Raw genomic sequence first — 24,232 nt, 5'->3', positions numbered from 1 at the left:
ACGCTCCAGGACATAGTCGACGGCTTGTCGTACGCTCTTGCAGTATCAACCCAATGACGACAAGCATTTAGGTAGTTTCTATGACGTAGGGTATTACGCACAAGTTCTAGCATGGCACTCGGGACTTATGAAGAAAGTTTGTAGTTGTTACACAGATACATATCTTCAGCATTGAACTTGTAACCTCCGCTCGATAAGGGGCTTAGTAATAAATAAAGTCCACGTACACCGTATAACGCCAAGCTGGCCAAGAAGAGCCCCGCTGCGGTGTCTCCACTTGATAGCCGCCAAGTGCAATTCCGGAACCCTCCATCACAAATTCCGCATAGACAACTCCGCTGCCGATGTCGACCTTTAGGGCGCCTGAGTCAGGATGCTTAATCTGACCAGACGGTCGCTGTTGTTCTTGTTAGAAGCTGTTCAGGTGCCTCCATAGACAGCTACCAAACAAGGCCCCAATAGCCCGGTAATGAACTCCGACCCAAAACTAGACCTGAGACCTGATTAACCTTAACCCACGCCCACGTTGATTGCAAACTCTCACCACATGCACACGGAACATTCACCCAGCAAACAGAGACTTGGATATAACACATGGAAGTTCTACGGGAGGAACTGCCATGTTAAGCTCAACTTGAATCTATAAATACATCATGCGGGTTCATCACTTTAGACTTTCCGCAGAGTTCGTAACACGGTCCCATCTCCACAGCGGATATTCCCGCACGTGATAGTGTGCCAACGACACGTATTCTCGATGTCCAAGTAAATAACACGTTATTGTCACTCTTGAAAATATTGTGTTGTATGTTGTCCTTGCCCGATCAAATCCTTCTTCGTCAAAACAACGCCTACTCAATACAGGGAATCCCATCATGGCAGCCGTACTCCGAAGACCCGCTTCGTCCCTTGCGGGGACCTCTCTCAAACCCCTTACCAGCTCCATCGTAAGACACTATGCCACCTCGATACCGGCCAGGGCCCATCACCGCGTTGTCATCATCGGTGGCGGAACTGCCGGTGTCACTGTCGCAGCTCAGTTGAGGCGCCTGGGAGGCGAATTCAAGAAGGATGAGATTGCCATATTGGACCCTGCGCAAGACCACCATTACCAGGTATACTTCACATTGTCGACATAAAATGATCTATTCTAATTGGGTTTGTTCAGCCTGGATGGACGCTAGTAGGCTCCGGGCTCAAGTCGCTGAGCAGTATGAGCCGGTCGCTGCCGAGCGTAATTCCCGCAGGCGTGCAGCACTATCCGCTCCAGGTATCATCCTTCGACCCGGCCAACAATGTCGTCAAGACCTCTGAGGGCGTCGATGTGACTTACGACTACCTCATCGTCGCACCAGGCCTTGAGACCAACTTTTCCGGTATTCCCGGCCTGCCGGAAGCCTTGCAAGATCCGTCCAGCTTGGTCTCGTCCATTTACTCCAACAAGACGGCGGAGCAGGTCTGGAAGAACATCCAGGGTTTCAAGGCTGGTCAGGCCATCTTTACGCAACCAGCTGGAGTCATCAAGTGTGCGGGTGCGCCACAGAAGATTATGTGGATGGCCCTTTCCCAGTGGAAAAGGGATGGTGTAAGGAATAATATCCAGGCAGCCTTTGCGACTGGTGCTCCGGGTAAGTTTCGCCAGCCGGCCTGGTTTGTTCCATCATATCTAATTTCATCTGTCCAGCAATGTTTGCTGTACCAAAGTACTCCCAAGCCCTAGAGAGGCTCCGTCAAGAGCGAAACGTCGAGGGCCTCTTCCAGCATAACCTCGTCAGCGTGCAGGCCAAGAACAAGGTTGCGACCTTCAAGGATCTGGCCAACAACGGCAAGGAGGTCCAGAGAGAGTTCGGTTTCTTGCACGTGGTCCCGCCCCAGAAGGCATGGGATTGGGTTGCCAAGTCCCCCCTGGGTAAGTTGCTGTGCGCCCTTCATGTACAGGTGCAGCAGTTGTACTAATAATTAAACAGCCGACGCAGCAGGCTGGGTCGACGTCGACAAGTCCACAACACAACATACCAAATACCCCAACGTCTTCTCCATCGGCGACGCCTCCGGTCTCCCCAGCAGCAAGACCGCCGCCGCCATCTCGTCCCAGGCCCCGGTCCTCGTCGACAACCTGCTCGCAGCCATGCGCGGTGCCGACCTGAAGGCTGGATACTCGGGCTATGCCAGCTGTCCCCTCCTTACCGGCCACGGCGAGCTCATGCTCTGCGAGTTCAAGTACGGTGGTGTGCCGGCTGAGACATTTGCCGGCATCTTCGGGTCTCAGGATAAGCCGAAACGTGTGTTCTACCACTTGAAGAAGGACGCGTTCCCGTTGGTGTACTTTAACTCTTTCTTGAAGGGGACTTGGTTTGGGCCAAACTCGTTCTTCCGACCTAAAACTCAGGCAAGTGCTTGAGGATCGGTCGAAAGCGTTTATATTGTATATGGACTTGAGAAGTTGAATTGGGAGAAGTGGAAAGTCCACAGGCAGGATCAAAATTGCAAACTCACTGTCGCTATACCCATCGTGCCAAATAAGCCCACGTAATATGTATTGGATAAGTTTCTCTCCACGAAAATCGTCTTGTTACACAGTGTCCAAAAGCCCCTAGAGCTTGGTTTAACCCATGAAGAATGTTCTACTATATTGTAGTAGTAGGTTATCGTTTTCATGTTAATTTCATGTTAATGATATCTAATAATATCACTAGAGGACAAGGACTACTTTGTTCAATATTTCATCGGTCAAAATCCTTCAATCTCATTCGGCTTTACCAACAAACGCCGGACTGAACTCTTATCACTGTGCCGTCCACCAAGAATACCGCTTACAGTCTACGATACTTGTACTTTATTCTGGTAGAGAAGCTGAATGGTGTGCTTTGGTTCCCAGCGCACCTCCTCTCCATCCCCTCTCTTGTTCGTCTCCCTTCTCGTCACAATGGCTGAATTCCTCACAATACCGACGGCTTGAAGTTGTATACCAAGAATTCACCAATATATTCTCACCTTTTTCGCCATGCTCGCCCCTGATATTGACCCAAACTCACTCCTCAATGTCGTGCCTTGGAAATACTACCTCGCCGGAATCCCGAACAAATCGCATCTAATATCATCCTTCACATGGTCGTCCAATGCGCAGTAGCGATTCTTGACACCAAGAAACTTTTCAACCCTCCATCTTATCTTGGATGGAAGCAGCCTGTTTCTCATCGCAGGAATAAACGTCTTCTCTGTGCCCAGATTCTCGATGATTATTAGTGGTCTTTGCACACGCGCCAGGACTTGTGGTCTCAAGACGTCGGAGAATGGAGTCGATGTGGCTAGACCGTGTTGCGGCTCCAGCTCGTGGCTGGTATGCCATATGGTATTGTGTGTGGCGAAGAGGTTTTTCCCGCAATCTACTGGCCAGGTCCTTTGCTCCAGTATTTCAACAAGCCGAGTTTGAGATATTATAATGCGGTGGCGCATTTGCGACTCTCGTGGTTGACTCAGAGAAGAGGTGAGTCTAGGTGCTCGGAGGTGATGACTTGATAGCCGCTGTCGGGAGCCAAGCTGTCCACTTCCCCGTCGAATATTTTAAAGTTTTGATACGCTTGGAGGAGGAAGGCGTCCTAGATAATATCTTGCATCTCGGAGGGGAAGTTTTCCAGAGGGTGAACATGACGATAGTGGAGGGGGGCAGTCTTTTAGTGTGATCCGGTCTTGTATATGTTAAGATTTGGAAAGAGAAAAGTGCAAGGCAAGCCAATTTGTGATGGGACTGAGCTTCATATGTAAATTCTTTTGGCCTTGCGGTGCTTGTTGGTCTGGGTTGATGAAATCATTATCGAATGGATGCAGGAAGGCAATCACCAACCATACTTGTCGTGGCCTTGTTCACCCACTTTCTTATCAGACATTAAACTCAGAATGTCGAAAACTCGCAGCATGGAGACACAGCAACCCAATGGAGCCACAATCCTTTGTCAGAAAGGTTGTGTTCAATGCCTTAACATAGAAAGGCCTTAGAGGTTAGCAAACCTGTAAGCGGCTATCCCCAAAGCCATCTACAGTGTGAAATGTGAGCTGTCTTCCTCTAAACAAAATCCAGCTTTGTTCTCCCCTGGTGTTCTTGGTTGCATAAAAAAGCTCTGGATACTAATTGTAGTAGGATATTTCAGCCAGAAAGATTGACGACTTCATCTGGTTCCTTCTTCAAAACCCCGTCTTTTCAAAGAACGCTGCATTTGACCTTCTTATCTTCTACCTAACTCCCATAGGCCATACGCCCATCCCGTGCCGATGACCAATCGCCGAGGTAGAACATAGTCCTTTGTGTCTCTTTGTAGCTCTTTTCCAACTTTTTTGTCGCTCATATACTTGAATAGCTCCCTCGCAGACTTCTGGTCTACCAACGGTTGTCGATATTGCCTCTCCCCTTGCACTCCAGATGATCCCTCGCAAAACGAGAACCAGACTCCATTGATCCCCGTCGACAATCGCTCGTCAACTTGAACCAGAGATCCATGCTCTCGACCGCAGCCATAGATGATGCCAGGGCTTCTAAGCTTGCCCATGGCGGCTCATTACGGTCGATGTTGAGCGAAATGTGCTGTAGCTCAAGCGCCTTAATGCCAATCATCTCGATCTACGTCTCCGTCCGAACAGGTCTAGGTCTAAACTCGTCCTAAATGGCCAACGACTCGGAATCACGCATGTCTAGCCACTTCAATGAAATTCCAGGCTTGTTTAGAACAGCCTCTAGTGCATCCTCGTCCCAATCTAATGGGTTCTCCAAGCAGGCCACTGAAGACTTTTAATTCGTGCCGGCGAAGGCAACTTCTCAAAGAATTGCAGCGTCGTCACGTTGTCTTCCCCAAAGAGCCGCACATGCTTCAAAGAATCAGGACGCTCAGCAGCAGCCAGCTCCGCCAGTAATGCATCTCTCTATTGCGCAACTCCAGTCTGTCAAAATGACCCCAATCCATGGCCTCAAGCCACAACGCCAAACTAGTGATATGCCTACGCTGAGCCGGCGTGTTCTACCACAGCCAAAACATCTTCACCAAATGGTTGAAGCTGATACATTCCGCGATTTGCCACCAAACCCCGTCTCCGTGGTCTGGAGGTGGCGTGAAGGCAATGTCATCCCACGTCCGCTCTCCGAACTCGTTCCCCTCGAGCTTGAGTGACGCGAGAGGCGGGTACTTGTCCCCGCCGGCTAAACGGAAGGGGAAGCTTCAGCGGTCGGACCAGTCAGAGCATCCTCTGAGGGCAACTCTGAGGTCGAGGCTTTTAAGACGGGGGCTTTGGAGGACTTTTCCGGGCGTACTTGCCATGATATTTTCGCCGGGCACAGGCAAATAATGGTGGTTAGCTGCCTCGAGAACATGTTGTCCTGCTAGTGTTGCTTGATAGCTTAATCCTTCTTGCGTCCAATACCAAAATAGGTCTCGGCATCCTCCATTTCCCTTTTCGAAGCGATCCAAACATTCAACCATGCATAGGAGGAAGCCAAGTATGACATTGTTAACTCGTCCTAACATTAGTGCTTGGATATAAAAAACCTAGCATTTGATCAATCATTCCCATCTACAGGCCTTCGTAGCCCATGTCAACCTCTGGCTCGGTGGACCAATCTGATTCCATACCCCCAGGAAAGCAAGCTTGCTCTAGTCAATCTGGTGTTTACTTGTAAGTGCAATCTGTAGCGGCAGTAACCTGTTTCAGTCAAAGCTCCTCCTGCACCCTTTTCCCCTTCGGAGGATCCGTCAACGGCACATACCTAACCCCAAACCCTCTCTGCTTCTTCACATTGCCATCCTTATCCTTGTTCACCGTCCATATATACTGATCCCACCCATCTGTCTCTCCGACTGGAATGAACATGCGTCCCGGCGCCCTCAGCTGTTTCACCAGCTCCTCATGCAATTCCACCGCCGCAGCACCAACATGAATTGCGTCCCACCCTCCCTCATTATTTTTGTCACCAGCCTTCGAATCCGCCGCCCCACCAACAGCTGGCTGCCCCGCCGCTGGTGCCGGTTCAGCCCAACCCTTCCTCCCATCACCCACTCGAAACCGACACCGACCCGAATCCAGAAGTGCCCTCCCTTCCGCACTCTTCCCCATGTTTCGCTCCCCCATCTCCTTCAACTCAGGAATATGCTCCACCCCAACCACAACCCCACCTTCACCCACCAGCTCCGCCAACACCTGCGTCAAATACCCACTTCCGCTCCCAATATCCAGCACCCGTCTCGGCCTCTCCTTCACACCCTCCGTCTTGACCCCCTTCCCGCCATCTCCCACAATAGCCCCGTCGCCCCGCGGAATATCCTTCCCCGCGCTGCCTTCCGGGACCACGTACTCGAGCAAGGCCTCCACGGCGGCGGCATGCATGTGCGGCGCCGAGATGGTGGCCGCGTGGCCGATGGACTGGGGCGAGTCCTCGTATGGTGACGCCGGGGCATAGTGCGCGCGGTCGACGGAGAGGAAGGCTGCTTTGACGAGGGGGGAGCGAATGAGGCCATTTGACCAGAGGTTCTCGACCAGAGCCGTATTGGTGCGGCCGCTGCTGCGCCAGGCCATGTTGGTGGTTCTTTAGAAGCCTTTGTTGTAGTAGGTATAACTAGAGGTTGGGTTGAAGTGAAATGCGTCCAGGGCCTTGGTGGAGAGCAGCCGTTCCAGCATGCAATAGGACTCCTCCAAGTTATGAGTTATGTGGTCCAGCGTTTTGCTATTATGAAATTGAAGTTGCCAGTTGAAGGAGACGGCAGCTTGAATAAGACAATTGCTTGCTTGTTCGGAATTGGTATGTGAAAGTCTGACGACTTCTTAAGCTGTACGGAGTGGAATAGATATCGATTCACGAGGAAGATGGAGAAACTTTAGAAAACTGCCGTAGACCTGGGTGGTGTATATCGAGGCTGAGGTGACGTCTGAAGGTCGATCTTAAGCTCCGATAGTGAATGTGGGGTAGTGACTGCGGGGTGTGCTCAGTAGGCCGAGTATGATGAAATTATGGGATGGTCACTTCCCTCTTCACCATGTCACTTTACTACGCCGAGACACCTTGATCAATTCGACAGCATTTCGAACAAATCTCGGACAAACAAGTAGTTCAGCAGTATTGCAATTAAGTGGGCTGATTAGAAGATAGACGAAGACCTACTCAAAAACATGCCAGCGTGCAGAACATCGAAAGTCGCTTCCTTTGTAAAAACACTGGCTCAAAAGTGGCCGCTTCAAAGTCCTGTACAAGTATCGTGTATCCATAGGAAAGTAAAGAGCCATCCCGTGCCCCAGCGAACCCTCTTCCCGTGAAAAACTCTCAAACTTGTTGGGATTTGTACAATCCATATTCCACACCCAACGCCATGCCATGCCATGATTCCAACCAGTCCCACCTTTATTCTGTCACCAGCCCAAGCCTACACCACGGTCTCAGAAGCCTCGCCCGTAGCAATAATGGGGACGCCGAGTCCGCGATCCGGACTTTGCAGTACTAACTGCTCATGCCGCCTGGCTTTAATATAGTCACTAACCGCGCGGATCAAAATGAACCAGCCTACAATCATCAATATGTACGCAATCCATTCGCTGCTCGCAATATCGCTGATGCTGCTGCCGCTTCCACTTCCACCCCCGTTCGAAACGGCATTCGGGTCAAAGTCATGGCTGTTTGGATCGGGTGGTTGCGCGTAGCCTTCAGAGGGCGTTTCGCTCATGCCTCCGGCACCATTCGGAGAGCCGCTTTTCATGTAGAAGCCATATTGGATGAGTGTAATGCCGAGACCAGCACGGCTTCCATTCTTGGCAGCATGGGTCGAGTGCAGCAGGTACGTGAGCAAAAAGCCGACGAGTTGGAAGGACATGCTGATCATGCCATTCCAGATGAAGCTGAAGATGGAGCCTACGGGCATTCCGTCGATGTAGACCTCATCGGGCCCTCCAAGACCGGGCGCCAGAATGGTGGTCTCCCAGTACGGTGGCGCGGCATCTGCTGCTGCTTGTTCATACGTCTGTGAATTTGTTAGATATGCATCCGACGACAAAAATTGTGAGACGTACAGGAGGCTGTTCTTCTACAATTTTTTCCCCTCGTTCTGGCCTTGCCATCATATTTGAGAATACGCCGTCGGACTGGATGCCACCGCCATACCCCAAAAGTTGTGCTTGTGAAGAAGGCGTCTGGATTGGTGCCGTACTTGATGCCGCAGAAGGGTGCGACGACTGAGTCCACTGTTGGGCGGGGGCCGCTGGTCTAGAGTCGGCACCTGTTGTATTTGGTGTGGAACCATTCGATATAGGGAACGAGTTGCCTCGTACTAATCGTTGTCTGTCGTCCGGTTCATCATCGCTGTCGTCGCCTTCCGTGTCGAATGCATCGGCGAGTGCTGCGTCGACATTCTGTTGTCGCCGTCGCTCGAGAGACGAGGCTCGCGAATGGAACGATGGCGGTGGGGAGCGAGGTGACACATGGGCACCCAGCGTTGAGGGCGTATCAGGATCTTCGTGATCCTGGGTGTTGACCTGTTTCCTTGGTCAGCTTACCGGTTGTCCGACTGCGGACGAACGTGGGGCGGAGAGTGAGGCCTCCGTTGGGAATCAATAACCAGCAACTTACCCGTTCGTATCGTCCAGTCATTGTGGTGAATACGATAAAAAAGAAAAGCACGAAAGTGGTGTTATTATTAATGGTAGCCACAAAATTTGGATAATGGTTGAAAGTGGTTCTATGAAAAGACGCAGTGTTTCGTCTTGGACGGGTGTGCTTCGCCTCCTTTGAGTTCGTTCCTCAAGGTTGGGCGGTCGCTAAAAGGCAATCGGTAAGTGGGATTCCGGAGAAGTGGCGACAGAGAAAAATCCACTGGTGTAGTGCGTCAGGCGGTCCGGTAAAAAAGGAAAAGAGAGAAGGCGCGAAGCCGGTGGGCGAAAAAGAGGATATCGAGAAATAGGTGAAAGTTGATGTAATATGGGATCAAGTGTGATCAAGTGGAATGACGAATGAATCGAATGATGGGCGCTAGGGCTGGCTCAGGAGAAGGAGGTCGAAGATGATGAGGCGGCGTGACCAACACAATTCAAGGGGCCAGACTCTGCAGTCAATGCGACCGCTACCGATGGGCAAGGAAAGGAAACTTGCTGATGAATGCAGTCTAGGACTTGTCAGTGCACGGACTGTGACGAACATCCTAGCTGCCTGGCCGAGAGTTGCCTTGGCAGTGAGATCCCTTCAAGCTAGCTTTTGTAAGTCCGAAGATTTGCCAGTTGGGAAGACTGCAATTGGAGTTGATTCAAAGCGAGCGTCATCGCTTCTCTGGAGTTGCAATGAATCTCTGGCGCTCTTCTGAATGCGCCAGGGTACACTGCAACTTTAGAAGTGAATGCAAGCACGGGTTTTCTGAGGAATGATGACTTAGAAGACCATCTCAAATCAACCCTTATCATGGCCAAACCAACATCCGTAAGTTCCAGACCACACCTCCTATATCATTGCTTCCGAATCGGCGACTTACACACAACCACTACCAGAACGCGCATATCCACGCCCTCCGGGCTCTCGCCAAATGGCCCAAAGATACTGTTCGACCACAGATCCAGTTCCAAGATGTGCTGCGCCGAAGGTTCGAACAGCCGGCTGCGGGTCTATCAGAGGATGAACAGTTGAAACAAGCCAATGCATTGTATTCACTGCTGGACAATCGTTATAAGAAGAAGGTCAGTCTCTGGTGTCAATCTTCCGAGCTAGATAATGGGAAACCTGAGGCTGATTTTTTACTTGCAGTATCCCATAACCGGCACATTGCTGCGACCTAAGAGCAACCCGACCTATTTCAACGATTTAGTAACAGAGCTTGAAGAAGCTCCTAACCGGTCCTGGTTTCAGCGAATGCTGTTGAGGGTCGGAGGTGCTGTGCGGTTACAATAAGGGGTATGGACAAACCGCCTCAACTACGGAGGGACAATAGAACTGGCGCAAAGGAATGTAGAACCAAGGAATTCGTCCCGAGTTCGCCTAGTACACCACATTTTACATGGCATAATACATGTACTTCTAGCCACCAGTAAAGCAAACTCCCAACGCCAGTCATGCCTTTTCCCGTTCCAAATTGGGTATGCCCTTTAAATCTAAGTGTTCGCCCATGTCAGGTCTCCCCTACAGATACTTCTCCTCAGGGTCCAGCTTGCCCATAATCTCCATGCTCTTCTCATACATGGTAAAGACGATACCTCCGCTTAACACAAGGCGCCCAAGCCTATAGACTGCACCGCTCCAAAAGGTCAAAACTCCCTCCTGCTTGAAGATCATGGCCGCGCATCGGAAACTGTTGCCGTACGTCCGCTTGGCCTCAATGCTCTGCATTCGCGTCTTGACCGTGTCCAGAGGCTGCGTCGCATACACTGTGATCAAACCTGCCACACCTCCCAATCCAAAAGTTGCCAGACTACCCAGTCTCTCGCCTGGCTGGATGTAGCCCTCCGCCAACTGTTTCAAACTGGTATAACTCCCAAATCGAACTGCGGAATTCGCAGATTGGCGGGCGGCGGTTGGCGCTAAGCCCTGGAAAAAGCCACGCAGGCCGCGTTCTTTGTACATGATGGGAATTGCGTCGAGGAATCCACGCATGCGCGGATTCGCAGATTTACGGTCATCAATGAGTGTCGTCTTGATTGACTCGGTCGGTGTTACGGCTATAAGGGACTCGGTCACACCTGCGCCAAAGCCGGCTATCACGTTTCGGGGCCCAGAAACCTTGCCGTTCTCGTCTGCGAGCATGCGTTTGTATTGTTCAAAGGAGACGAAGCCTGGACATGGCTTGTTAGTCTAGAACGGCAAGTAAAAATCTCCTGGGCACAATGGACATAAGAGACATACGAATGGCAGCTTTCGCTGAGTTCCCTATAATGAGCGTGGTGCAACCTGCGTACCACTGCGAACCGAACGGTGGCCAGGGCAGCTTCTGGCCATCGGGGAGCTTGCGGTTAAGTTGTGATCGTGTTTTCGCGACTACTCGGTGTTAGTCATTGGCGTGTCCTTAAACCAAGACACCTTGTCACAAATGCAACTCACATTCCGCAGGGTATGTGATGGCTGTCGATTATTAGCTCGTTATCCCTATTGACATTCTGCCACCAATCAATGGGATTGGGAGCTCACAAATTTCCAAAGCTCCAGCTAAGGCTCCCGCAAGGACCGACCGCATGGCGCTGGGCTTCTTGGGCTTCTGCACGCCATCTTGTTTAGCTGCCACGGTCGCCATTGAGCTTGCAATGGCTCCTCGAGCTATGCGTGGAAATAACTGACGACGTTGGCGGTGCAACGGAGAGGTTGTTTACGTGACAGAGAAGACGTCACGAACCCGATGTCGCCAAAAAATTAATTTGGCCATCGAGGTTGCGGTTGCGGTTGCAATTGCGGGGAGGCGTTTTTTGCAGCGGGGCCTGCGGCGAACTAGGCCCGTTGCCCGCGTCAACCTTCCTTCTATGATGCATGAGCATAGCATGGCGCCATAGTGTTTGAGGAAGGCGGTTACTCAGGAGCCCAAGTCGCACCTCCCCTTGCCCGTTTCGCTAGCATAATTGCTCGTGTCGACCATAGAATTTGCCAGCTCATGTATCACCAGTTGTTCATGGTGTTCTAGTCCATTTGCTATCTATTTGTGTCCAATAAGTCTACAATAGCCTACCTCTTATCAGACATTGAACTGCTGTGCCCAATGTCGATCATAACTGCACTGAATCAGGGAAACCCTTCAGTGACCCGGCTCCCCACTGTTCTTAAGGGCTGTTACCATCACCTCAGTTGCCCTTCGCGACTTGTGTTTGCATTGAAATCTTTCATTGCCATGATTGCAGTAGCTCTCTGTGTTGCCCCCCCCCTGACGTGGTCATTTACTTCAACACTTGAGAACTCTAGCCCGCTTTTTAAGGCCTGCCTGAACTAAACCGAACCGCCTTCCCTTGTGTTCAGAGTCGAACTTGGAAGCTCGTGTCCTTGGCGCGCAGCGTTCTAATGTTGGACATTGGTCGCCCACTGAACTGGGGTTCTTGACATCTGCAGCCAGAAAGCAAATGCTCAGAACACAGCCTCAACCGCTGACGCAGTTTCTTTGCCATGCGACACGTCCAGGACTTGGCTTAGACCAAACGAGTTGTACAAGCATTGGGCTGCTTCTTTTGCATTGACGCGGCCGTCTCTCAGCCTCTATCCTTTAAACTAACGTCGCCTCCGTCCGGAGGTTTCCACTGGCAGCCCAAGAGTCGGTGCCAGGTCCCCCTGCATTCCGATCGAACGGGTAATAATCGTGCAAGGTACTTTCGCCTCGCAGTAGTTCATATATACCACAAGCCACTCTTCAGATACGATCTTGGCCCCCTCATTCCATTTGGTAGGTCGTTACTACACTATCCGTCTACATCAATACTGCGACATCAACTAGCTTTGACATGGGTGGTCACGTCGAGGCGCACTCGCTGGCTACTCTAAACGCCCTCGCGAGCAACCCACCTCAATATCCTACGAAGCCATCGGAACAAAGAAGGGAGCCGCTTACTTTGTACATTTCGAGAGTCCCCGGCACACGAGGTTTATATCCCTCTTCCACCCTTCCTTTGCGGTATTTGCTAACAATCCACCAGACATCATCCTGTCACCTTTCAAGCCTCAAATAAAAAATGTGACGGCAGAAGATGTTGCAAGTTCGCTGTACTATGTCCACTTCAACACCGCGGAGGACGATCTTATGACCTCTAAACTGCAAACAAGCAATCCGTCTCCTAGGACGAGTCAGGAGAGCTCGAGAAGCGGCCCCCAGATCCAAAGGAAACCAGTGCCGCCGCCGGCAAGGAAAAGCGATGTTGTGGACCCTGCGTTGACGGAGTCACATCCTGCATTCCGAACGGGAACTCCCGTACCACCGTATGGGGCAGATAATCAGGATGCTGGTCCTTGGCTACAGCCATCAGCACAATTAATGACTTCATCTCATGATGGGAGTGCCGTGCCCTCGGAACGGAAGCCGCCACCGCCTGTTCACAGAAAGCCATTGGGGCCTCGAGTCTTGACCTCGGAGAACCTGAACAAAATGCTACCTGAACCCCCAGTTCAACCACCAACCTACAGCGAAACCCCCCGCTCCCCTGTTGCTCCAGATCTTCCTCCGAAACCCAGTCAAAATCATTATCATCATCCTCCTCTTCTTTCAAACCCTTCCGCACCCTTGACCGTTCCTCTTTTACCAAACAGCCGCCCTCCTTCGCCCTTTGCTCCATCCTCTATATCACCCAATCGCTCGCCGTCATCCTCGCCCAAGCAACGCCAGAGGTTCACGCCATACTCCTTAACTCTGATCCGGCGGGACCCAAGCTCCGGCCAGCAATGGAATGTGGGCAGGGTTTCGTCCTTCCAGCTCGAACACCCGGAATTACTACTGCCAGACGAGAAACACATACCATCACCCTCGATAAATATTTCACTTGAAACTTCTGGCTACTCCAAATTTCGAAACATGCCGTCGGTCGGGCGCGGGGCCATCGATATCAGGGAAATCAGAGAGAGCCTCGATATGATTCGCCCCGGCGGCGCATCTGCGGCAGTGGCTACATCAGTAAATCAGTCACCCAATCGACAACACACCAGACCGGAACCAAACCACAGTTCGTTTGTCACAAACGGAGCTGCTTTCGATCGTCAGGTCAAGATGACGTACGCACCGTCGTTTGCGGCAACCTTGAAGCACGCGTTTCGTCGCGAACCGAAGCACCACAGCTCTCTTAGTGCGTCAGACGACCTACCAGTCTCGCCGCGACTTTCCCAGCCAAGTCACTCGAGATCAGGTAGTGCTGTCAGCGCCTTGTCCTCGGGAGGAGAATTCGATCCTTTCGACGTTGTTGAAGCGCCTGTCATTACAACGCCTGCTCCGGGTCTCAAACCTCAAGGCTACATGTTCGCCAGCCCGTGGGATGGCCGCTGCGAGTTCAGGACCGGGAATGGGGGCCGGAGTTTGAGGTGTCGGCATATCCTGCCCAGCTTCGGCACAGGGGGTGGGATGTGGAATCCGCTGGTGGGCGGTGGTGATGCGAACGGAGAACGCCCCGAAACGCCGCAGAAAGAATCCAAGGTTAAAGGCCACGATATCTCCGAGCTGCGTTTCAACCTCCCTTCGAACGAAATATTCGCCAATGAGAAGACAAAGCTGCCCAATGAGGGAAGAGAACGAGCCAGGGATAGAATTTTCAACAGCATGATCAATAAGACTGAGGATGATGTGGACGATGATGAGTATTATAGCTATGGCTATGACCTCAGCCTAGGAAAGGAAAAGGCCGGTGGTGGGAACAGGGGTAAGAGAGCCAAGATGGGCAAGCTGATCATCTGGGATGACGGGCTCAAGATGCTGGACTTGGTCGTTGCAGCGAACGTCGGAGTGTGGTGGGGTGTATGGGAGCGACGAGGAGAATAGACGCTGTTGAGGAAGGATAGGGGGTGATGCCGAAGGGGTCATCAGTCGGCAGTGTTCAACATATCGACCTACCGATCGCATGTGGTTCTAGAGGAGTGTCGTCTGCCAACTGGTTTGCTGAACGTTGAAAAGTGCGATTTGATGCAGCATATGTCAAATTTCATGCGTTCTGTTTTGTTAGATACCAAATGTTTGCCCATCATAACAGTTAGAAAATGCAAATACACTTCATGCCACGCATACCAAAGAATACTAACCATCCGGGATCCTCCATTTTGCCTCCTTGTGATTCTCACAGTTGACTTGGGAGTTCCTCGAAATCAAATGGGTAACTTCCCATGCCTACTTCAATGAAAAGGAGCAAGATTGGGATTCAGGGGACATGAATTGATCGCACTACTCACCAGAGTGTGCCGGACTGAGAAGTGCCGCCATGCCGCCGTGCCATCATACGATTAATGATTAGGGGGGGTTGGACATAGGACTGAGAATTTCGACCTCTTCCTCATCAGACCTGGAATTATATGTAAATGTAACAACCTAACATAAATGAGCCTTAGACGTAGGATTTTCAATTACGACTTGAGCTTCAGCCACCGCACGTGTAGCTTTTACTTCATAATAAAACCCTTACACTGCATGGAAATTAAGTTTAAAAAAGTAATGTAAGGTACGGAGATCGTTATATAAGCTGGTATTAAATTTTACTGGTTTTATATATACTAAGCTATATATAGATTCTTTATATGTCAGAATTATGAAGCTGTTACTCAAGTATTATATACAATTTATTCCTCATTTGTAACCCTTTTCTTCAAAGAGTTATGTGAGGTAGAATTAATGCAAGCCTGGTATTTAAGGTTATCCAAAAGGGTGGTGGGGATAGTATTTATCTTCCTTACATGAAGATCATGTAGCATGAAGGAAGTTCAACCTTTTTAGGATACCTGGTCTTGCGATATAAGAGGCATATTACCGAGTCCTTGATTACTAGCTAGTTCAAAGTGCGCCAGATACCGTGGCTGTTTCTCCATAACCAGTAGATGTTCATCATCTTCATTATTGCGACATAAGACCTACAGGACCTGTTGATCTACTCAGAATGAACAAGCATCATGCCGAATTCCATCTCAGCAAAGCAAGTCCTGACACTGGCACGGGAATCATATCACACGTGTACGTGTGATACCGATCCACTTAGGCGGTATAAGTTCAGCAGCGGCTGGCGCTGATGGCGTTCCAACGCTTCTCACATACAGCGATGCGAGGACAAGGAAAAGAGTCACTATCATGACACATGATAGCAACCAGTGTAGCGCAGTCTGGTGGACTGTTACTGTGGCAGATCGAGGGGGCAGTACTTCAGGTTCGGCTCGCATTGCATCAGTCGACCAGGGGTTTGACGCATCCATCTCCCGTATAGTTTCTGGATCTTTTGATAGAGCGAGAGTTCGGCCGGTGTTGTCGTCTAGGTCTTGTCAAGGTTTTGGTTGTGGGGCCAAACCTTCGCAATCAGCCTCAAAAGGCCTCAACCGGCCCATATGATCACGACATAGTAATTTGGCACTCAAGATCATATTTGCCGTCGAATTAACCATCTTTCATCCCATTTATAGATTCAATAAGCAAGCAGTCAGTCATTCTTCTATTCTAACAGATATTCGGGCCCGCCACTGCCCCTTTTCGGCAAGCCTGGGTTTTGGAAGTTGCAGAAGCTATGTTAGTTGTGCGTGTCTGGTTCCACTTAGACCTAGTGGTCTACATGTTGGCGCACGCGTCTTGTGCTATCGGCATCTTCTTTATTGAAGATATATCGGCTTTGAGTTAGAGTCAAAGTAATATTCAGGGGCTGGTCTCGTGGCAAACCTTGGTCACGCTTGCGACTCCCTTTCGATTCTCTTCACTGCGCAAGTTCATGACGTCTTGTTCTCGCCGTCGTTGATCTCTGTGACAGCTGAGGTAACCGAGGTTGCTACATGCTTTCGTTTCCCATATATGCTCGTACACGTGTTTCTGGACCTTGTCTCTAGCTTTATCCTCCAGTTAAATGGCCCCATGAGGCCCGTAGAGCCATCTCCGGCGCCTCTTTGAGATTGCGGGGGAACGCTGGGTCGAAGGAAACGCTTCCTAGGTTGTCCCGCATAAAAACTTACTGGAGCTATTCATGAGAATAAAATGAATGCCTTTTGTAAAGGGGCTAGCTTCAAAGACAACAAGTTGGTTGAGAAAGACTTCATGCTTGAGCGCCTTGCTATTGATACCACGTCCTCAGGCCCAGGCTGACAGCGTAAAGTCTAGGGTCGATAGACGACTGCAGCGTCACAGAGAAGACAGATATGAGATTGCTACTGGAGTATTGTTTTAGAACGGGAAACATGCGCGCCTTGTGCAACCAGGAACCTGTGGCTTCGTTCTACGACGTATCAGAGGATTCTGGGAGGAAATTTGTCCATCATGGTTGCTAGACTAGGTGGAAAAGTCGGCGACATGGGTCGAGGAATATCACTGTGTAAATATACCATGCTAAGGTATCCCATTAGAATCAACGGTCAGGATGGTTTGCTTCGGATGTCGTTTGTGTATGTGAACCACTGTTCCGAGGGACAAATAGGAATTGTAAAGGCCAACATGGTCGAGTAGCTTGTACGTGTTCAATAAGAACGTCGGTTCGAAGGTGCCTGCCTGATCAGTTATGTAGTGAAACATACGAGTTCTTATGATTTAGGTGCCAGTTGTTCTAAGGAAGTACACAATATCTGATTGCTAGACTTCCAGGCATGCTCCGGGAAGGGTCAACTGCCTATCCTGCACGATCTCATAGCTTATCAACGTATGCCAATATAACTTGATTAGGTGCTATCCATTAAATGAATTGTAGAACGCAAAGATTCGAGTACATCAGCATGGTTCCTATTTTGCTATATGACTTCGGAAGTAATTGAGCGTTGACGACCCAGGAATTTTACTACTAAGCCAGGTCAGAATGGGGTTTTTCCTAGGAATTGCTGGACATTTAGTTGTATAGTTTTCATAGTGTGAGTTCTTTACTTACTCGTAATGAAAGAGAAAACAAATGAAAAAGATGGAAAACTAAAATAGCCCTCATTCAGCACCGCAGGCGTGGAACTTTCGCTTATATCTAAATCTTCACTGAGTAGGCATTATTTGCATGTACATACTCAAGTACATGTCCTTTGGTATATTACTTTGTTAGGACGGAAAACTTTCCAATATGTACATGTGGTCTTGCCTGAAACACTCATATGTCGAGGGTATCAAATATGGAGTCCGCCATATGCTACTCCCCCCCCCCCTTATAGAGTAGAATCAATGATCAATTCTCCGCAAGGTATACAACATAACCTCAAGCAGTTCGTGTCCGTAGGCCAACTCCACCAGGTATCAGTACCAAATTTCCAAACTTTAGCTATTTAAGGACAAATTTCTCATTTTGGTAGCTAAAGAACTCGTTAAGTTAACGTAGTCCACAAGCGAACGGGTCACCCAACCGAACGGGTCACGCCCATAGCAAAAAATAGAACTAAACTTCCTAACTTTACCACGCAACTAATTATCGATGGATTCTGCTCAAAAAGAATCTCAATTACTCCTTGCAACTCAGGCTATCATAAATGACTCAACACTTAGTATCTGACGTGCTGCAACAATCTACAAAGTCTCGAATACTACTCTCCAGGCGCGTCTTCAAAAACGTCAATCACGTCGCAATATCGAAACCAACGGTCGGAATTTAACAAAAATAGAAGAAGATACGATTATTCAAAGGATAATTGAGCTAGATTCGCAAGCATTTCCCCCTCGGCTAAGTGCTGTTGAAGATATGGCAAACCGACTGCTACGCGACTCGCATATCACAAAGGAGGACTTTCTTCCGGCATTTTGCGACGCGTTCAAGAAGAGCCTGACCGAAAGCAATATTCGTGCAGGCTTTCAAGGGGCTGGGCTTGTGCCTTTAAGCCCAGATACTGTTATTGAGAAGCTGGATGTGAAATTACAGACTCCAACGTCCTCCCGGCCCCCTGCGCGGGAAACCCTTCCTTGGACTTCTCGGACGCCAAACAACCCAACCGAGGCTACTTCGCAATCCGAATTTATTAAACCTCGAATTGCCAGGCATCAAAATAGCTCTCCGACGTCAATTTACGATGCTATCGATCAGTTTTCGAAAGGAGCGCGGAGTATTATGCATAAGATGGCTTTACTCCAAGCTGAGGTCGCCGAACTTCGAGAGGCAAATGCTCTAATTAGCAAGCGGCGCAGGGCCAAAGAAACACGAGTACGGCTTTGAGAATCACTTAATTCACAAGAAGTACAAGATCTTCAAGATCAAAAGGACGTTGCGCAGAAAGTACAGCAGGAAATGCGTGGAAATAGCGCTGGATCAAATCGTGGCCAGCCACGGCAACGGCGCTGTGGCGTATGCGGGAAGACCGGGCATAATGCGCGAACCTGTCAGGTAGAGATAGAATCATCTGGGCAAGAGTATTCTGAGTAGTTTTAATTGATTTACGGCGTTGTGGTTGCGAAATCGTGTTGAATTCCATGTTTTGCTAGTTGGCGTGACCCGTTCGGTTGGGTGACCCGTTCGCTTGTGGACTACGTTATATATATTTAGATTTGTATGTAACGGGAAAATCTTGCTGCACTTTTGTGAGGTGCGTGTCGCTAATAGGTAGGTTAATGTAACGCTCCTCGTGTTATCTTCCAGTGAGGCGTACCTACGGAAGATTAGAAGGGAAGACATATCAACCCGTGTTCTGCTTTAAAGTAGCCGAAGATGGACACCGGGACTGAAGCTGGTAGATCCGAGTAGATTCCGAGATGGTCATATCGCAATCTACAAGCAATCTTCAAATTTTGAGCATAGGATTTGAATAAAAGGAACTTAAATCCCTATATCTGTTGGTTTCAAAGGAAAATGCCTCCTACGTCCCCTCTGGATTATTCGACGAACAGGCAGATCAGCTCTCTAGCAAAGATAGTGTGGATGAGATAGTTGAGTACTGCTGAGCATCCGAAACACCGGCTTTCTCTAAGGACCGTACTTTCGATAAGCCATATTGTTCATTCAAGTTGCTATTGTATCTCCAGCCGAGTTGGCCCTTATTAAGCATAGGATAATTTTCGGTCTAAGTTGCATCTTGTACCTCATAGCATTGCTACGGATGGTTTGGGGCAACTGGACGTATATAATTGCCCACTGTAGGTATTATGAAAGACATCTATCGACGTCTCAACGCTAACTAAGTACTACAAGAGCCGCTATTGGTTTCGACTATGTCATAGCACTGTACCTATTATGCCGAGGCTTGTATTATAGTTGTCTGAGTGGTTTGCTGACACTGGGACGGTGTTTGTTACATTGCTTTTTGTGGTCACCAACGTACATAAGAGTATCGCACTAGAACCTTTGCTTCAGGCAGAAAGAGAACAGGATAGAGGATTAGCCATTATGGAGTTGCTTCGTCATGGTCATGTCAAATGGTTGTCTCTTTTCCTCTATGCATGTTGGCTGTGGGTATCGACCGTAATCTCGTCATTACTCGGTTCGGCACTGTCCAGCATCTATTTGGCTTCCTCACCCTCCTTTGCCGGCTTTACGATCGACGGGAACGGGTTGTATGTGCCACGATCCTCCTTAAGCTTTGTAAGCTTCTCAACGGCCTCATCCAGGGTAATTGGCTTGCCACGGTCCTGGGCGTTGGTGTCGTCTCGCCAACGCACATTGACCTGTCTGCCCTTCACTTCTTCGTCTCCAACGACTGCAATTGGTTAGCTTGGCTGGCTTCCATAGACGGGAGTTTTGACTTACCGAAGATGAAGTTGTATTGGGCCAATTGACCCGTGCGGACCTTCTTCTGTAGGGTGTTGCCGCTAAGGTCAACGTCGACGAACATCTTCGCCTTCTTGAAGACGCCCTGGACCTCCTCGGCATATGGGTAAAAGCCCACACCGACCGGGATGATCAAGATCTGCCGCGGTGACAGCCAGAAAGGCCACTTGCCGGCAAAATGTTCGCAGAGGATACCCGTGAAGCGCTCTATGCTGCCTGCCATGGCACGGTGGATCATGACTGGTCGAGCACAACCCTGGCTAAGCGGCTTAATTGCACGCTTAGGGGCCTCCTTGGCTCCGCTGGCTTGGTCCTTGGAAGTGGCAGGGTTCGGAACGCCCTCCTTAGCGGCTGTAGCGGAGTCGATGATGGCCTGAGGATTCTTGACCTTGATTCTAGGCGGTCCGGCAGCAGATTTCTCGGCCTTCTCTGGCTCCTCCTCCTTGGCCTTGGCATTCGCAGAGTTGTCGGCCGTCATGTACTCCAAACCGAAGTTCTGAGGTTGCAGGAAGTCTAGCTGAATGGTAGCGCACTGCCACTCGCGGCTCAGGCAGTCGACAAGGGTGATGTCAATCTTGGGTCCGTAAAAGGCACCATCTCCAGGGTTCAACGTCCACGGAACACCGCCTTCTGCCGCAGCGAACGCATCCAGGGACTCCTTCAGCATACCCTCGGCTCGGTCCCACGTCTCAATCTCGCCCATGAACTTCTCGGGACGGGTGGAGAGCTTCAACTTGAACGTCATACCTAGCAATCCATACATTTCATGCAAGAAGTCAAAGAGATCAGCCATTTCGCCCTTGATCTGATCTTCCCGACAGAAAATGTGTGCATCATCTTGCTGGAATCTCCGCACACGGGTGAGACCGGACAAAGCACCAGATGCCTCATTTCTGTGCAAAACTCCAAAATCGGCAACCCGCCACGGCAATTCTCGGTGAGACCTCTCGCGATGGCCGAATAGGAGACAGTGGCCGGGGCAGTTCATGGGCTTCAGACCGAACTTGAGGTCCTCTTCCATGTCAATGACGAACATGTCGTCCTTGTAAAAATTCCAGTGACCAGAAACCTTCCACAGTTCAGAGTTGTACATGTTGGGGGTAATCACTTCCTGGTAGCCACGCTTCCAGTATTGCTCCCGGATGTACTCCAGCAGGGTGTTATAGATTCTGGTGCCGTGTGGTAGCCACATGGCAGACCCTGGCGACATGTCGCTGAAGAAGAAAAGTTCCTGGTCCTTGCCAATCTTGCGATGATCGCGCTTGGCTGCTTCTTCCAGGAACTTCTTATGCGCAGCCATTTGCTTCTTGTCAGGGAATGAGACACCGTAGATTCGTTGCAGGGAGTCGTTCTTGTTATCGCCCAGGAAGTACGAAGCGGAGTTCTTCATGATGGCGAATGCCTCGATCCTGCCGGTGTCTGGCACATGAGGTCCTCGGCAGAGATCGATGAGAGGGCCATTGCGGTAGACAGTGGTGAAGGTCCCGTCTGCGATCTTGTCCTTGATGATGTGCTGCTTATACTTGTTGTAGTTGAACATTTCCAACAGGTGCTCTTTGGATAGGACAAGTCGCTCAAACTTTTGCTTCTCCTTGACAATGGAGGACACAATAGTCTCGAGAGGCTTCCAGTCAGAGGCCTGGACGGCAGCTCCTTCCGGCAGAGCCATCTCGTAGTAAAAACCATCGCTGACTGGAGGACCTATGCACAGACTGCAGCCGAAGCGTCTCTCGGAAGCTTCTCCCAGAATGTGCGCACTTGAATGCCAGAAGACGAACTTGCCCTGCTCATCCTCGAAGTCTAAGAGTTCCAGCTTGCAACTTTTCTCTAGCGGTCTGTCCAAGTCCCAGAGTTGCTCCTTGTCGTTATCCAGTCTTGCCACGACAGTGCGCTTGTATAAGCTGTTGCTGATGCCCTTGGCAATGTCTCCGGGGGTGGTCTCGTACGCAGTGCCGGCCTTGACACTGCCATCTGGCATGGTTATAGTGATAGGCTCGCGGGGCTTCTTTGCAAGCTCTTCATCTTGTTCCTTCTTCAGACGATCAAACAGGTCGAGTCGGTGCTGGAGAAAGTCGGGGGCGGGCTTCATCTCGAGAGGACCTGCTGACTCGTTGCCGCCCGTCTTCGGCTTCTTCTCCTTTTTACCACCCTTCTTGTCATTGATGGCGACATTCTTGACTCCCTCGGCGACAGAGTCGACTGCTTTCTTCGCGACGTCCATATTGGGTGGGTATGGGAGAATGAGGTCGGTGAACTCGTTTACGTTCGCATAGGCTGGAAATGGGCCTAAAGCCGTGCTGATCTCGAGGGGAGGTCAGATTAGATATACCAACGGGTGTGTAACCCCAAATCGAGAGTCAATTCGAAAATCGGTCGGGCAAGAACTGTACGCAATACTGAAACCCCGTGCGTGTTCGACTAGACGGCACTTTGTCAGGTTGTGACTCGCACTAGAAATCGGTGCCCCTCCATGACAGGGATCTTCTGCAAGATGGCCAGTGCACTCCATTCTGCCCCTCGTTTTTCAAGACTCGGGTAAAAGTAACTGGTAACATCGGGTTCATGCAATTTATTTGTTCAAGTGCTATAAAGTTGGTGGCGGAACAACTGACGGGTGCCAAAGGTCGAGTATTTGAAACACCAAAGGAGATTCATAAGCCACACGTTCTAGAATAAATGTATGATGCAGTTTCTATGTGTAAAATAACCGAATCGGAGAAAGTATACTACAGTGCTAGTATCCAGCGGTTGAGCTTTGAAAGATATCTCCCGAAAAGGTTTTTCCGGCCGTCCAAGCTCCAGAAAAATTATCAAAAGTTTTAGAAGTAGCTTTCAATTCGAGCCTCTTAAATTGGCAGCTGCGACACTATCAACATAATTGACGGCGCAATTCAACCTCAATTAACTAGCACAATGTCACGAGGTACGCCGCGAGGAAGGGGCGGTTTTGGCGGAGGAGGAGGATTTGGCGGAGGCAGAGGAGGCGGTAAGTCTACACACAATACAACACACCACTACACATCCATGCATCAATCACCATTGAAGAATAGCTAGAGAGAGCAGTGCTAACATTTCATTTCTGCAGGCCGTGGCGGCTTCGGACAACGTGATTTCGGCCCGCCCGCGCAAATCCTCGAAATGGGCAGCTTCATGCACGCGTGCGAAGGCGAGATGGTGTGCGAGAGCATCAACCCAAAGGTGCCACACTTCAACGCGCAGATCTTCCTCGAGAACAAGACGGCCGTCGGCAAGGTCGACGAGGTCCTCGGCCCCATCAACCAGGTCTATTTCACCATCAAGCCGACCGAGGGCATCCAGGCAACGTCGTTCAAGCCCGGTGACAAGTTCTTCATCGGCTCCGAGAAGCTCCTGCCGCTCGAGAAATTCCTGCCGAGGCCCAAGCCGCCGCCGGGCATGCCGCGCGTCAAGCGGGCTGGCGGCCGTGGAGGCGGTGGGTTTGCTGGACGTGGTGGTGGACGCGGTGGTCCGATGAGAGGCGGTAGGGGTTCGTTTGGTGGTGGCTTTGGTGGCCGTGGCGGTGGTGACCGTGGACGTGGAGTGCGTGGTGGCAGTGGGTTTGGTGGACGTGGTGGCGGTGACCGTGGTCGTGGTGGTTTCAGCAGAGGCGCTCCAAGGGGACGTGGTGGATTCAGCAGGGGACGTGGTTGAGTTGGTTTCCATCTGGATACAAGCTATCAAGCTCATGCCCAGACGACTCCAGCTTACATCCGCCATTCTCCGGCCGAGCATGCATCAAAATGGCCGCAGAGATGGGGTGCTGTTCTTTAAAGACAGAAAAGAGTGCTGAGGGGGCTGTTGCATTTCTCATTTTGTCCCGGCTCTCATGTGGTCACGATTTGGCCAAGGCGTTCAAGGATTGATCTCTGGACATGTTGTGCGTCTACTCTAACTTTCCCGGTCCTGTAATTGGCAAGAAAAAAAA

The 24,232-nt window shown here is 50.3% G+C and overlaps 8 protein-coding genes across 8 annotated transcripts; 4 read left to right on the top strand and 4 right to left on the bottom strand.

The window, feature by feature from the left end:
• Window positions 1-875: 875 nt before the first annotated feature.
• Window positions 876-2,401, top strand: BCR38DRAFT_337564 (sulfide-quinone oxidoreductase; the record flags this gene model as incomplete). Its single annotated transcript, XM_040855542.1, has 4 exons — window positions 876-1,115; window positions 1,169-1,628; window positions 1,685-1,909; window positions 1,968-2,401. The coding sequence occupies 4 exons, from the start codon at window positions 876-878 to the stop codon at window positions 2,399-2,401; spliced, it is 1,359 nt and encodes a 452-aa protein (XP_040717726.1).
• Window positions 2,402-5,697: 3,296 nt separating this feature from the next.
• On the bottom strand, window positions 5,698-6,558 carry BCR38DRAFT_337614 (protein-L-isoaspartate O-methyltransferase-domain-containing protein; the record flags this gene model as incomplete). Its single annotated transcript, XM_040855548.1, has 2 exons — window positions 5,698-6,252; window positions 6,331-6,558. The coding sequence occupies 2 exons, from the start codon at window positions 6,556-6,558 to the stop codon at window positions 5,698-5,700; spliced, it is 783 nt and encodes a 260-aa protein (XP_040717725.1).
• An 842-nt stretch (window positions 6,559-7,400) lies between these two features.
• Window positions 7,401-8,617, bottom strand: BCR38DRAFT_407113 (uncharacterized protein; the record flags this gene model as incomplete). Its single annotated transcript, XM_040858129.1, has 3 exons — window positions 7,401-7,991; window positions 8,041-8,502; window positions 8,597-8,617. 3 exons carry the CDS (start codon window positions 8,615-8,617, stop codon window positions 7,401-7,403), a joined length of 1,074 nt encoding a protein of 357 aa, XP_040717724.1.
• Window positions 8,618-9,270: 653 nt separating this feature from the next.
• Window positions 9,271-10,015, top strand: BCR38DRAFT_151402 (uncharacterized protein). Its single transcript, XM_040853713.1, has 3 exons — window positions 9,271-9,436; window positions 9,505-9,690; window positions 9,758-10,015. Exons 1-3 carry the CDS (start codon window positions 9,419-9,421, stop codon window positions 9,899-9,901), a joined length of 348 nt encoding a protein of 115 aa, XP_040717723.1. The 5' UTR covers window positions 9,271-9,418; the 3' UTR covers window positions 9,902-10,015.
• A 114-nt stretch (window positions 10,016-10,129) lies between these two features.
• Window positions 10,130-11,234, bottom strand: BCR38DRAFT_338554 (putative tricarboxylate transporter mitochondrial carrier protein; the record flags this gene model as incomplete). Its single annotated transcript, XM_040855625.1, has 4 exons — window positions 10,130-10,779; window positions 10,850-10,981; window positions 11,045-11,065; window positions 11,132-11,234. 4 exons carry the CDS (start codon window positions 11,232-11,234, stop codon window positions 10,130-10,132), a joined length of 906 nt encoding a protein of 301 aa, XP_040717722.1.
• A 1,186-nt stretch (window positions 11,235-12,420) lies between these two features.
• BCR38DRAFT_407110 (uncharacterized protein) lies at window positions 12,421-14,435 on the top strand (the record flags this gene model as incomplete). Its single annotated transcript, XM_040858128.1, has 2 exons — window positions 12,421-12,559; window positions 12,613-14,435. 2 exons carry the CDS (start codon window positions 12,421-12,423, stop codon window positions 14,433-14,435), a joined length of 1,962 nt encoding a protein of 653 aa, XP_040717721.1.
• Window positions 14,436-19,567: 5,132 nt separating this feature from the next.
• Window positions 19,568-22,943, bottom strand: BCR38DRAFT_387445 (threonyl-tRNA synthetase). The gene is made up of 2 exons (XM_040857507.1): window positions 20,269-22,943; window positions 19,568-20,218 (listed from the first exon to the last, which is right to left on the bottom strand). Exons 1-2 carry the CDS (start codon window positions 22,508-22,510, stop codon window positions 20,022-20,024), a joined length of 2,439 nt encoding a protein of 812 aa, XP_040717720.1. The 5' UTR covers window positions 22,511-22,943; the 3' UTR covers window positions 19,568-20,021.
• Window positions 22,944-23,202: 259 nt separating this feature from the next.
• On the top strand, window positions 23,203-23,958 carry BCR38DRAFT_455959 (Gar1/Naf1 RNA binding region-domain-containing protein; the record flags this gene model as incomplete). The annotated part of the gene is made up of 2 exons (XM_040861856.1): window positions 23,203-23,275; window positions 23,375-23,958. 2 exons carry the CDS (start codon window positions 23,203-23,205, stop codon window positions 23,956-23,958), a joined length of 657 nt encoding a protein of 218 aa, XP_040717719.1.
• Window positions 23,959-24,232: the final 274 nt, after the last annotated feature.

This window comes from Pseudomassariella vexata, assembly GCF_002105095.1.
Source record: "Pseudomassariella vexata strain CBS 129021 chromosome Unknown BCR38scaffold_4, whole genome shotgun sequence".
Taxonomy (NCBI): Eukaryota; Fungi; Ascomycota; class Sordariomycetes; order Amphisphaeriales; family Pseudomassariaceae; genus Pseudomassariella; species Pseudomassariella vexata.
This window is presented reverse-complemented; position numbering and strand designations above follow the sequence as displayed.